Raw genomic sequence first — 11,908 nt, 5'->3', positions numbered from 1 at the left:
AGACGCGCCCCCGCCTCATCTTCAAAGTGTCTTTCAAGTGCAGAACCGGATTGATTTTCCCTACGTGGGGCATATCGCTCCGCTTCTTTTGTAAAGGTTGCCAATTTAGTTAGTTCCACGCCGCTGGAGAGGAGTGCCGCTCAGTGGGCACGCGGAGGCCTCGTGCGACTCGTCCTGACCGTCAAGACTTTGACTTTTCAGCCTCGTTGCCCGATAGCGGAAAGATCTTGCCACTCTTTCCCCGGGAGATTTGTGTTGGAAGTGGTGGCTCGCAATCCCTTTAAAACGCCCACATTGAAAGTGCAATTGGTCTATCATATCAGGAAGTCGGCCATTTTGCTTGGAAGCAGCCATTTTGGGGCCAATTCCATTGCTCCACAGTTCGAAGAATTCGGGCCCAAAGCCGCTTTCGCCAGTCAACATGAAATTAGTTGGACATGTTGATCACAGCGGGCCGCACAAAAAAGTCTCAAGGGCCCATGATTGAAATTGACGTTTTGTTTTGAAGCGGCCGTTTTGGCCTGGGATGACACCCAAAAATGGTCACCACCAAAAAAATGGTCGCCACTAAATGACTAAGCTTTTTTTTTTTTTTTTTTTTTTCTACTCCGCCCCATAAAATTTTCTTACCTTTTTTTACCTATGCCGTCTAATAGTTTGATGTCACGCCGAGAAAAAGAAGGCGAGGGCGCCATTTTTAACTTGCAGGCCTCGTCTTTTGGAATCATCATAAATACCCCCCCCCCCACTCCTCCTCCCTTTGAACGCTAAATTATTAATTGAAATGGATCTGGCGGAGCTTTGGGGCTCCCGTCTTGGTCGGGAGGTAATCAGAGATTGTAATCTCCTCCAAATGGAGTTGGGGCCGGCCACTTTGGACTTCTCCGACGTGCGGTGCGGCAAAGAGGGCGTGGGCTGGGCTGGGGCAGGTTGCCGGCTCATGTGTCCCGCCTCTCCGCCAAGTGGAAAATCTCCGTTCTCCATCGGGTTAATGCAATTTTGCAGGGAGTCGACCTTCTGTCCGCAGCCGTCTCCAGAGGTGTATTTGGACGGCGGCGACAAAGAGACGACGTCATTCGCCGCAACGCCCGCGCGCAGTCTGATGAAGGAGTCCGGCCGGCCCTGACACTTGCAATACTCGTCAGGGCTCCCGCAGCCATTCTCCGCTGATAAATTTGGCCCGCTAATTGCAAGTCGAAAGCTGTTAGCGACTGCAGCGGGTGTTCCGTTCGCCAAGGTGCCCCCCCCCACCCCCAACGCACACTCCGCCGCAGTGCCGCTAATGCGCTGTGGCATCCGCCGCGGTGCCGGCAGATTGCTCGGGCGGGGATGCGTCACATTGTGTCGTATTTAACGCCGGATGAAAAAGTGGCGGGGTTAATAAGGGCGACGCCACCCAAGGGCCTTTTTCACACGCATCCGTGCCGTTACATTAACGGCTGGAGGAAGAAGCGTCTGTCCTTCAAACCAGCGATGCTTTATTGCCATTCACTCTGTCGGACTTCGCTCACGCGCGGTGGCGCGAACCAAAATGCTCCGCAGTCGTGCGTCGTCCATTTTATCTTGTGCCGGATGTACAAAATCACAAACATCTGCAGGACAAGTTTGCTCACTTAGTACCAAAATGGCACACTTCCTGTGTGTTTCTGGCCATGACCTTTTGAAACTTTTTTGGTGGGCCGACTTTTGATGGACTACCAAATATCATGCTGCAATTCAAGTTTGTCAAGTGCAACTGCAGTCAGCGGCTGATCTTTTTTTTTTCTTTTCTAAAATACTTTTAAGGACATTTAGAAATGGTGAAGATGACACTAAAATGGCTGCTTCAAACCACAAATGGCAGTCTTCCAATACATCTTTGGGCATGGCTGCTTGAGGCTTTTTTGTGGGTCACATTGCTCACCGAATTTCATGTTGCAAAGTGTGACTGAGTGTGGGGGCTGAATTTCGGACTGAAATGTTCCTTCAGACTTTTTTGGTGGGTCTCATTGTGACGGATGTGTTGACCAAATTTCAGGATGCTCAGTGCAACTGGCTTTGGGGACAGATTTTTTTATTTATTTATTTTTTTAATGCAAGATAAAGGTTTGTCCAAGGCAGTCCCGTGACCCCACCCTCTGGGCCCCCCATGTCCATCAACATCCAAAAAATGACTTCCCCGCTTGCGACTTTCACACCTTTTGGGAAAATCTCGTCCAAACGCTGGCGGCCGCTGTCACGACGACTTTTGTGACTGAATGGGAACAAAGCTCCTCAAGCAGTATCCCCATCTCGCTACATTTTACATTCCCCCCCCCCCCCTCCCTTTTTCCGGGCCTCAGATCCTCATTAGCCTCATTAATCTGAGTAACAACAGGCTAATGTCTGTGTAACTGTGTGTGTAGTACGGCTAGCTCGGCTAAATTAGCTGGCATCCGTTTAGCGCACATCCATCACAGCGACGAAAGCTCCTTAGCGGCGACACTGTGCCCGCTAATGCCGAGCCATGTGTCAGCTTTCATTCCATTTAACACGCTGTCGCTAGAGAGGGAGGGGAAAGAAGAAAAAAAAAGCGAACCCCCGCCGCCTTGGGGCTGGCAATTAATCAGAGAACGTCGAAATATGAGGAGAGCTGATGGCGCTTCCTTGTTCCCGCATGTCATTCATTTGTGACACGTCCATACAAATTGAAGGAGATTATTGTGTGTGTGTGAGTGTGTGTGTGTGTGTGTGTGTGTGTGTGTGTGTGTGCGTGTGCGTGTGCGTGTGTGTACGCGATCCACTTATGCGATAGCAGGTAATTAACGCGCGCCAGCATCTGGGCACTGGCGAACACAAGCGGCAGTTGTTTGAGGCGCGGCTGTCCTGAGCAGACCTTGGCAGGCTGCAATGGAGATTTGGAGACAAGATTTTCTTCTGTTCTTTTTTTTGGCGTTGTTTTGCCTTTTAGATTTTTCATTTCTCTCCATTATGTTTTTTCACGCTGGGTGACAAGGACCGGGCTGGTATACTGTAAATGACAACTAAAGTAACAATTGTTGACTGAGCAGCTTTTCGTGAAAACCCCCACCCCCTAAAAAAAAAAAAATTGTTAAAGATTTGTGGGGAAAAAAATTGTTTTTTCATTACATTAATACATTTATTCCCCGATTACATTGTATATTTTTACCTTAATTTTAAAACATTTTTGCTCATTAAATTTTTTTTTTAATTTCACATATGTATTCATTTCTAATTTCATCATACCCGATTTGAAAATATTTGTAATTTGTCTTCCCATTTTTAAGCCAGGCTAATTGAATCTCCCATTTTTTTTAATTTATATTTTTTTTTCCATTTTTAATGCACTTGTGTTCACTCCTTTCAATTAGAATAATATTATTTTTAAATTTAAAAAAATCAATATTAATTTTTTGCATACAGTAATTTTTTATGTAATCCCGTTTGTTTTGTTTTTTTTTCCCCCTTCTCCCCTGTGCCCGGTTGACAGAATGCCACAGTGCCTTATCTCTCCCGCCTTCACATGGCGTCTGTTGGGGGCCGGCGGTGGCGTGCGTTGGCCTTATCTTCTGTTTGACATCATGTGCGCCAACACAACGGGAGCAAAGAATGGAAGAAGTGACGACTATTTTTAGCATCCAGGTGGCCGGGATGTTTGTTGACTCAACCGAAGATGGGCAGAGGCACAAAATGATGGTGCATCGCCTGCCTCCTGGATGCTAATCGCTGATAGCGTGAGATCATCTTTGTGTTCAGGATGGACCTTAAAGGGGAAGTCAACCAGCCATTTTGCCTCACCGTTGCTCAGGTATCGACCAATCACGGCTCAACTGTTTTCTGAAGCTGACCCACGACTGATTGTTCCACGAGCAACTCTGTTGTCATTTTCAGTCGACAGCAAGTGGCAAAATGGCCGGCGCCTGAGATGGACAAAAACGGCGGGATTTTGTTGTTAATTCCGAGTCCACAAACACAATATTCGTCAGAATGTCATGTTTGGTCTAGGGAAGGCGCATAGAAGATATTATTGTAAAAAAAAAATAATAATAATAATAATTGGTTGTTTATTTTGCCATTATGCAACCACAGGAGCATTTCCATCTCACGCTCGAGGAACTTTGAGTCCTTTGTATGAAAAAGATCAGATCATCAGATCCCTCGAATGGCGCGGACCCCCTCCCAGAGCTTCCCCGCATTCATTCTTCTGGCCTCGATCAATGACCTCGGAACCGTCAAGTGTATTTCCCGCGCCTGAAGTCCCGGCATTAAATTAGCAGAGGCACGGTTAGCCAAGCAAGCACGCTCAATATCGCACGGCTCGCTTGCTTGCGGCTTTAATGGATACTGAAAAATGATGAATGATGTCAGCGAGACCCTTCCGACGTGCCGCAACACCTGTTCTTGTCTGTGGATTCTTTTTTTTTTTTTTTTTTTGAAAACCGGTAGACAGCCTCATCTGCATATCACCCGTCCTTCCCATTTTCCGCTCCTGGTGGTGTCGATTCAAAATGGTTTGCATACAAGACAACAGAGGCAGGCGAGAAAGTGACACCCCACGCCCAATATCACGGTTTCGCCCTGTAAACTCTTACGATCCGTCCCGCCTCGCACGACCTTGAGGACAAGCGCGGCTTTTATTACCCTGTTAGCCCATACGGAGAGCCGCAGTACCTCCGCCAAGGAGCTTACGTTGTCACTGCCGCTTGCGAGTTAGTTTACGGCGCGAGAAGTGATTTGATGGATTTCCAGTCAACGGGACGGGGTGGGGGCAAAGCGCTGTTGAGCAAGGAAATCATTTGAGATTGTGACACTTTCCACATAGGAATGGTGTTGATCCACATGGGGATTTTTCTTTTTTTTTTTTTTTACCCTTCAATGCTCAGTTCGTCTTTGCAATTGTCCCGTACATAGTACACATTGGAGACCTGGAATTTGAACCAAAATGGCTGTATGGCACCTTCAGACTGCTTCTTGGTTTCTTTTGTGAGCTGTAATCATGGTAATCGATCTTCGCAGAGGACAAAGAACATCTGCCCGTGAGCAACATTATATTTCCCGCTTAAAGAGTTATAAGACCGTGACACGTCGATGCTATGAGCTCGTCGCAGGTGCTTTGCGTCGCTTGTTCGATTTCTGTGCTGCTCTTGGCTAATTTTTGCCCCTTGTCGTATATTTTCCGTGCCCCAAGACTCAGCCTTGGAACAGCAAATAAACGATGAGATTGACAGCAACATACGTGCTCGCTCCGTATATCATCACCTGTGGCCTGCCCCCCACCCCCCCTCCCCCACCCGCTGCTGAGGCGACCGTTCCCATATAGAGTCGCGCTCCTTACCTTGACCTTTCCCCGCTCTTTGTGTGGCAGGTCTCCATGAATTGCGACTACGTGTTTGTCAACGGCAAGGAGACGCGAGGCTCCATGAACGCCAGGGTCATCTTCAGCTACGAGCACCTGAGCGCACCCCTGGAACTCACCGTCTGGGTACCCAAGCTGCCCTTGCGGGTGGAACTGTCCGACGACAACCTGAGCTTCATCAAGGGCTGGCGGGTCCCCATCCTGCCCGACCGCAGGTGAGGCGCCATTTTGTTCATGAAAACCAGCAAAATGAGGACCACTGCAATTGGGGAGAAAAAAAAAAAAAACAAAAACATTTTGCAGTTCTCAAAATCGATCTTGGTCTCCAGAACGGTCTCAAGACTTTGTGTCATATTATCTGGCCCTAATTATCGGTCACTGGTATCGGCAGCCTTCACGAGTAGCCGAAAAGCTTGAAACAAATCCTGTCTGGGACCGCTACGATCGTTGCTATCGGCACTCACCCACCCGCAGATGAAACTTCATTAAATTTGCTTTGCTTGTGTTGCCGCGACAAGCTGAAGATGATGTTGGTGGTTACCGGTTAGCACGTGAACAATGGCAGCCATCGTCTTATCACGGTTTTACAGCGCATGAGCTATTTATAACATTTCGAGGGTTCTCGACCTTCACAATTCTTTTTCCTCAGGTCTTTATTTCCATCGCACTCATTATCCAAATAGTATTGAACCTGTTGGTCAAAAATACTTGGAAGTGAAAAGTAGGAGTGTTTTTTTTTTTTGAATGTTTTTCTGGGCTTGTTTTGTTGCAATTAGACGGCGCGCGCCGCGCAGCCGTAGCTTCGCCAAACGAGGCTCTTAGGTGCGATTTGATCCGCTTTGTCATGTTCGCGTCAGAGCCCTCCCGACGCATTTAGCCGACGAGGCCGAGCCGGAGCCTTGATTAGCGCCGTGAGGATGTGTACTCGAGGCTTCTCAGAACAAACAAGTGCTTTTCGCACCTCGGCGAGGGGGGGGGGGGGGGGGGGGGGGATGGGCGCTTTGCTCCGGAACAATTGCAGCTGTTGAGTCGTGCGTGTTTTGTCTCAATGACAATTTCATTTCATGTCGCTACATTTTTTTTTTCCAGCTAGTTTTTAAAACACGAACGTTTAGAGATCAAATGTGTTTTTGTTTTTTCTTAGCAAAGTGCACACAAAGGCGGCGCGACACGCTTGGGCTATTTATCTTACAGTAGCACGACTGACTGAAAGCTACGCCGCTTCATCATGGCGTCCAATGGGAGATTGAAACTTGACTGAGTTCTGTCGCCCTCTATGGTGGACTAGTGCATTACAAGAAGAGAACTTCGATATGACCACGCTATAGCTCCGCCCCTTCCCCCTCCATCAATGACTACACTGCAGAGTGCTTTTGAGTGTTGTGGATAGACACAAAATTTCCCCAATTCTTTTTGTTCTAATGTTCCGAATTTCATTTTTAAGGGCGTCGCTCGACTGGCAAATGGGCGTCAGGGGAGTTCCGCGAAGGTGTTTTGGGCATGCCAGTCATTTGTGGCGCGCTAACAAACAGGCCCGCAACACATCATTTCGGAGATGTTTAATGGCGGTATTAAGAGCGTGCCGGCGCTTGGCCTGGCTGGCGTCCTCGCCGCCGGAGTTCATCACCATCCACCCCAAAATACTCCCGACGCACGCGGAATACAAACGACGCCTTTAAAGCGCTCGCGTAGGGACGAGTGGGAGACTTCAAATGACACTCAGTGCCTTTTTTTGAAAAATATTCCCACTAACATGTTCATTTACTGAACCTCTGTTTGTTCACGGAGGATGCGCTCCAGAAACACGGCTGATAGCTGCGAAATAGAGAGCCCCTATTAAAAAAAAAAACAAAAAAAACACACACACACAGTAATAATACCGGTATTTTATTTATTAATTTTTTTTTTCATAGATGCGTTTAAACACACTTTTTATCGTCTTCCCTAATGTTTCTTCTCACTCTGGCAGTCGCAAAATGGGAGGCTGTCGTATAAAATCACGCCAGAATTGAAAGGAAGACTTGCTCAAGCGAATCATTTTTACGACAGGGGGGGTGTCGTAATATTACAACAACAAATTCATAAAAGCAGGAAAACTAGCGAGCTCACATGCGTGTGCATATATCTATCTATTATTTATTAATTTTTTTTCGAGGGGGGGGGGGTTCATTCCATGTGGATGTTCGCTCTTGATGGGGTAACACCGCACAGTAATCAATTGCATTTTCGCTCAGATTGTTCTGCCCCGCCTCCAGTCCCGTCCGTCTCTTCCCCCGCCATGACTTGACTTGCCGCACGGCGGACCTTCACTCACTCCGGCAGCAGCAACAACAATGAAGTCTCCCGGCCCGCAGTGTCTCTTTGTGACAGTCAGCCAGACAATAATCGGATGAGACAGTTTTCATCTGGCCCGGCAACAATCTCAGGCCGAGCCCAAAAGAGGCGGACGTCTCGCGCGGAGCCAAAGCGCCTCGGCGTCTGGCCGCGCTTTACCTCGGCCGCCCGCGTTTTGAAGTGAATGACTCACCGCCGCCGTCCACCAGACTCGCTTACCTGAGCGCACGGTGGCGAGCCGTGTCCCGCGGGCTCCTGTTCGAACGGCGCCAGACGCCAAACAAACCCCAGACGACAGTCGGGCGCGCAGGCCGACTGTAAACGGATCGGCAAGGATGGCATCAATTCATTTGAGATGTGGCCGTTATGGATTTAGTCGGAAATGGTACCGAGGAGAAAAAAAAAAAGTCACTGATGATGTCATCAATGGCTATTAAGAAACATCAGCGATGCTGCAAACACGGCTCTCTCCGAGTCGGGCCCCAACGTCGCGCCACCAACTTGTGCCGTCTTGAAAGTGGGCAGCTGCTGCCAAACGCCGAGACGTGCGCCGGGCGCCAGCTGTTCTTAAGGGGCCGCGCTCACAATTTGTCATCATCACGCTGATGAGACGCTCGCTCGGCACTCTTCCACCGTCGCATTATCCCGTCTTGATGTTGGGGAGGAGAAGGGGGGGGGGGGCTGGCAGTGGTGCCTCAACGATAAGCAGCTGCTTTTTGGATGCGGGCCCTGTTTGGTCAAAGCGGGGGTTAAACGGGCCTGGTGCTGCTCGCCGCGGCGACTTTCTCCCCCTCCTATGATGTCATCACTCCCTTTGGGGTGGGGGGTGTGGTGAAGAGAAAAACTCTCACCTGGCTGACAGTTTTGGCTCGTGCTTCAGCCTTCAAACATAAGTTGACAAGATGGCCATCATAGTGCGACCCTGGACCTCCCGGTACCCCAAGTAGTAGTTCACGGGCGGATATGGGAGGCCGACGGAGACCCCCTTTGTCTTTGACTGTTGGTCAAAAATTGGAATTTAGAACTCCTGAGGCCAATTCGGGCAGTACTCGGACCCACGGCTCAAGTTATAGTTCGGTCCCACTTGACGTTTTTCCGCGACAGGCAACCCCGAGCCCTAAATGCTACGAGGCCCTCTTGATTCCCCCCCCCCCCCCCCCCAGGAGCACCAGGGACAGCGACGGCGAGGAGGACGAGGACGATCGGCGGGTGAGCCGAGGCTGTACGCTGCAGTACCAGCGGGCGCTGGTCAAAGTCCTGACGCAGTTCCACACCACGTCCAGCGAGGGCACCGACCAGGTCATCACCATGCTGGGGCCCGACTGGCAGGTGGACGTCACCGACCTGGTGCAGGACTCGCTCAAGGTGGCCGACCCCCGCGTGGCCGAGCTGGTGGACAGGACGGTCCTGGTCGGCCTGGAGCTGGGATCCACCGTTTTAAAGGTTGGACTTCGCGCCCGCAGTCTCCCCTCGGATAACTTTGCGCAACGCTAAAGTTGTTTGCCGTCGCCGCAGGTGGACTCGCCTCTGGCCGTGGACGCGGCGCTGGGCCAGGCGGCCTTCGCCGTCACGGACGACAAAGTTTCCATCAGCCAGCTGCGCGTCCACGCCGTGTCGGGGTTGAGCCTGGCGCTGCGGCCCAGCCCCGGCAACAGCCACACCTTGGTCGCCAAGGCCACCGGCCTCCAGACGCTCGGCGCCCCCAAGCAGGTATGCATCGTTGAATGAGGTCAAAGAAATATCGTAAGAACACGGATAAAAGTCATCCTTTGGAAGTTTTTGGCTAAAAACTCCAAAAAGATTTCAAAGAAGGCGGGGTGAAGAGCGATAAAAGTCAGGGTGGCGGGAAGGGGGGGGGGGGGGTCCCCTCTCTAAGGATTCAGTCGGCTATTTCAGGCCGTTTTGATTTGCCGGGAAACTTTTCCGTCGTCCTCCATCACGCTTGAAGTGAGTGCAAGAAACATCAAGGTCCCCTCTCACGTTTTGCCACACGCTATTTTTCATGCCTGTCAGTTATATTTATTGATCACATGCGGAGGTTCTTTTTTTTTTTTATTTATTCTTATGACAACACGTGCAGATGTTGGGAGGGGGGGCTGTCAAAACACCCCCCCAGCCCCCCCCCATGTGGTGACAGTGGTCCCTCACCTGAGGCTGCGCCGCGGCGTCACCACGCGCGTTTTATTCCAAAACTCGGGAGAGGCTCTCTTTTATGTCTTGAAGGTGAGCGAGGCAAGTCGGCGTTCAAACGTTTTGTCGCCGTGGCAACAGACATCATCGACCCAATCTCGACGAGATTAAAACGTGTCCCGAGTTTGAAACGCTTCCTCCCAAAGAAAAGTGGCGCCTTGACGTTCGCAACGCGAGCCCGAGGGAACGTCCGTTTCGGGTCGATGGGGTCGCAAGAGCAGAAACGGTCTGATGGCCGCCTCGCGCAAAACTGCTGTTGGCCACGGCTCACGCCTGGACACTCACACGCAGACTTGCCAACGCCACCCGGCTCGAATCTCTCGGTTTTGTCTGCGCACGCAGCTAGCGATGTATTTTACTTTCCAAACTTGTGTTCAAAAACGGGACATTTTTCTCAAAATGACTGCGTAGAAATTGCAGAGAGGCTGAAATTCCGAGGACTTGGAGCATTTTAGCTCCCTCAAGGATTGAAAGACGATCAAGAGTCACGGTGGACTTGATTTGACGATCGATTCATCATTGTCGTACTGTCGCGGCTCCGGTTTTACCCTCCCGCGTTTGTGTGCGCGCTTTCCCGACAGGAGGCCAGCTTGTCGGTATGGATGCTTTTCAGCGACAACACGGCGGCCTCGCTGACCTACTTCGATCCCAAGGACTACAACTTCAACGCCTCGGCGCTGGACGACAAGGTGGTCTCGGTGTCGCAGGAGCCGCAGCAGCGTTGGCCCGTGGTGGTGGCGGAGGGCGAGGGCGAGGGCGAGCTGCTGCGCGTGGAGATGACCATCGGCGAGGCCTGCCAGAAAACCAAACGCAAGAGCGTCATCGCCTCGGCCGCCGTCTACGTCAGGGTCCGCTTCGGCCCCGAGGAGGACGACGAGTGGGACGAAGAGGCCGTCGCCGAGGGCGAGGCCGAGTCACCGGCCGTCACCGGGGGGCCGGCGCCGGCCGGGCCCGACCCGGACGGGCGGCTCTACGAGACGTCCAACGAGCAGCCGGCCAGCGTTCCCATCGACTACACCAACCTGCCCACCGTGGGCAACGGGGTGCGGCCCACCCAAACGGACGCGGGGGAGGGCGAGGAGCGCGACGAGGAGGAGGAAGACGACTTTACGCACTCGCCCCGCAACATGACCGACCTGGAGATCGGCATGTACGCCCTCCTGGGGGTCTTCTGCCTGGCCATCCTGGTCTTTCTCATCAACTGCATCGTCTTTGTGCTCAAGTACCGCCACAAGCGCATCCCGCCCGAGGGCCAGGTCAACATGGACCACTCACACCACTGGGTCTTCCTGGGCAACGGCCAGCCGCTGAGAGCCCAGTGCGAGCTGTCGGCGCGGCAGGCCGACAGCCCCTCCGACCCGCCGGAGGGCGTCCAGACCTGCTGCCACGGCGACCACCACAGCAGCGGCAGCTCGCAGACCAGCGTGCAGAGCCAGGTGCACGGCCGCGGCGACGGCAGCTCGGGCGGCTCGGCCAAGGAGAGCGGCGAGGAGGCCAGCTCGCCCACGTCCAAGCGCAAGCGGGTCAAGTTCACCACCTTCGCCACGCTGCCCGCCGACGACCTGCCCTACAACTCCGTCCCCGTCGCCGACGAGGAGGACATCCAGTGGGTGTGTCGGGACATGGGCTTCCAGGACCCCGAGGAACTGCACGACTACATGCGCAGAATAAAAGAAATGGCCTGAGAAAACGGACCGGGGCGGCGGGGGAGCGGGCGGCGGCGGCGGGGGGGTGGCTCCTTTTTAATCACAGACACACAGAAAAAAAAAAAAAATGGCCGACTGTCATTTCGGTTCGCTTGTTCCGTTGACTTTGCGCAGCCCTGTAAGCTTATCATCATCGCACTCAACAAAACAACGGAAAAAAAAGAGACAGGACGCATCAAGGAAGCCAAAGACTCGACGAGCCCACGAGAGGCGGCGGCGGCGACGGACAAAAGAAGCCTTTGCGATCGACGCGGGAAACGCTCAGACTCCCGAAACGCTTTTTTCGTCTTTTGTTTTTGAGGGGCTTTTTTTTTTTTTTTTTTTTTTTTCCAAAGGGGGTTTT

General features: G+C 51.9%; 1 protein-coding gene across 2 annotated transcripts in view; it reads left to right on the top strand.

Moving 5' to 3' along the window:
• tmem132e (transmembrane protein 132E) overlaps positions 1 to 11,718 on the top strand; it is a 150,847-nt gene extending 139,129 nt beyond the window's left edge. For both annotated transcript variants that reach the window (XM_019873791.1, XM_019873786.1), the window contains exons 6-9: positions 5,345 to 5,550; positions 8,833 to 9,112; positions 9,185 to 9,379; positions 10,441 to 11,718. In XM_019873791.1, coding sequence (XP_019729350.1) covers positions 5,345 to 5,550; positions 8,833 to 9,112; positions 9,185 to 9,379; positions 10,441 to 11,544 — 1,785 coding nt within the window. In that variant the 3' untranslated portion in view covers positions 11,545 to 11,718. The remainder of the gene's footprint in view (positions 1 to 5,344; positions 5,551 to 8,832; positions 9,113 to 9,184; positions 9,380 to 10,440) is intronic.
• The last annotated feature ends 190 nt before the right edge of the window (positions 11,719 to 11,908 follow it).

The sequence above is a fragment of the Hippocampus comes genome, unplaced genomic scaffold, assembly GCF_001891065.2.
Source record: "Hippocampus comes isolate QL1 unplaced genomic scaffold, H_comes_QL1_v1.1 scaffold33, whole genome shotgun sequence".
Taxonomy (NCBI): Eukaryota; Metazoa; Chordata; class Actinopteri; order Syngnathiformes; family Syngnathidae; genus Hippocampus; species Hippocampus comes.
The sequence above is the reverse complement of the archived record's forward strand: the minus strand, read 5'-3'. Positions and strand labels throughout refer to the sequence as shown.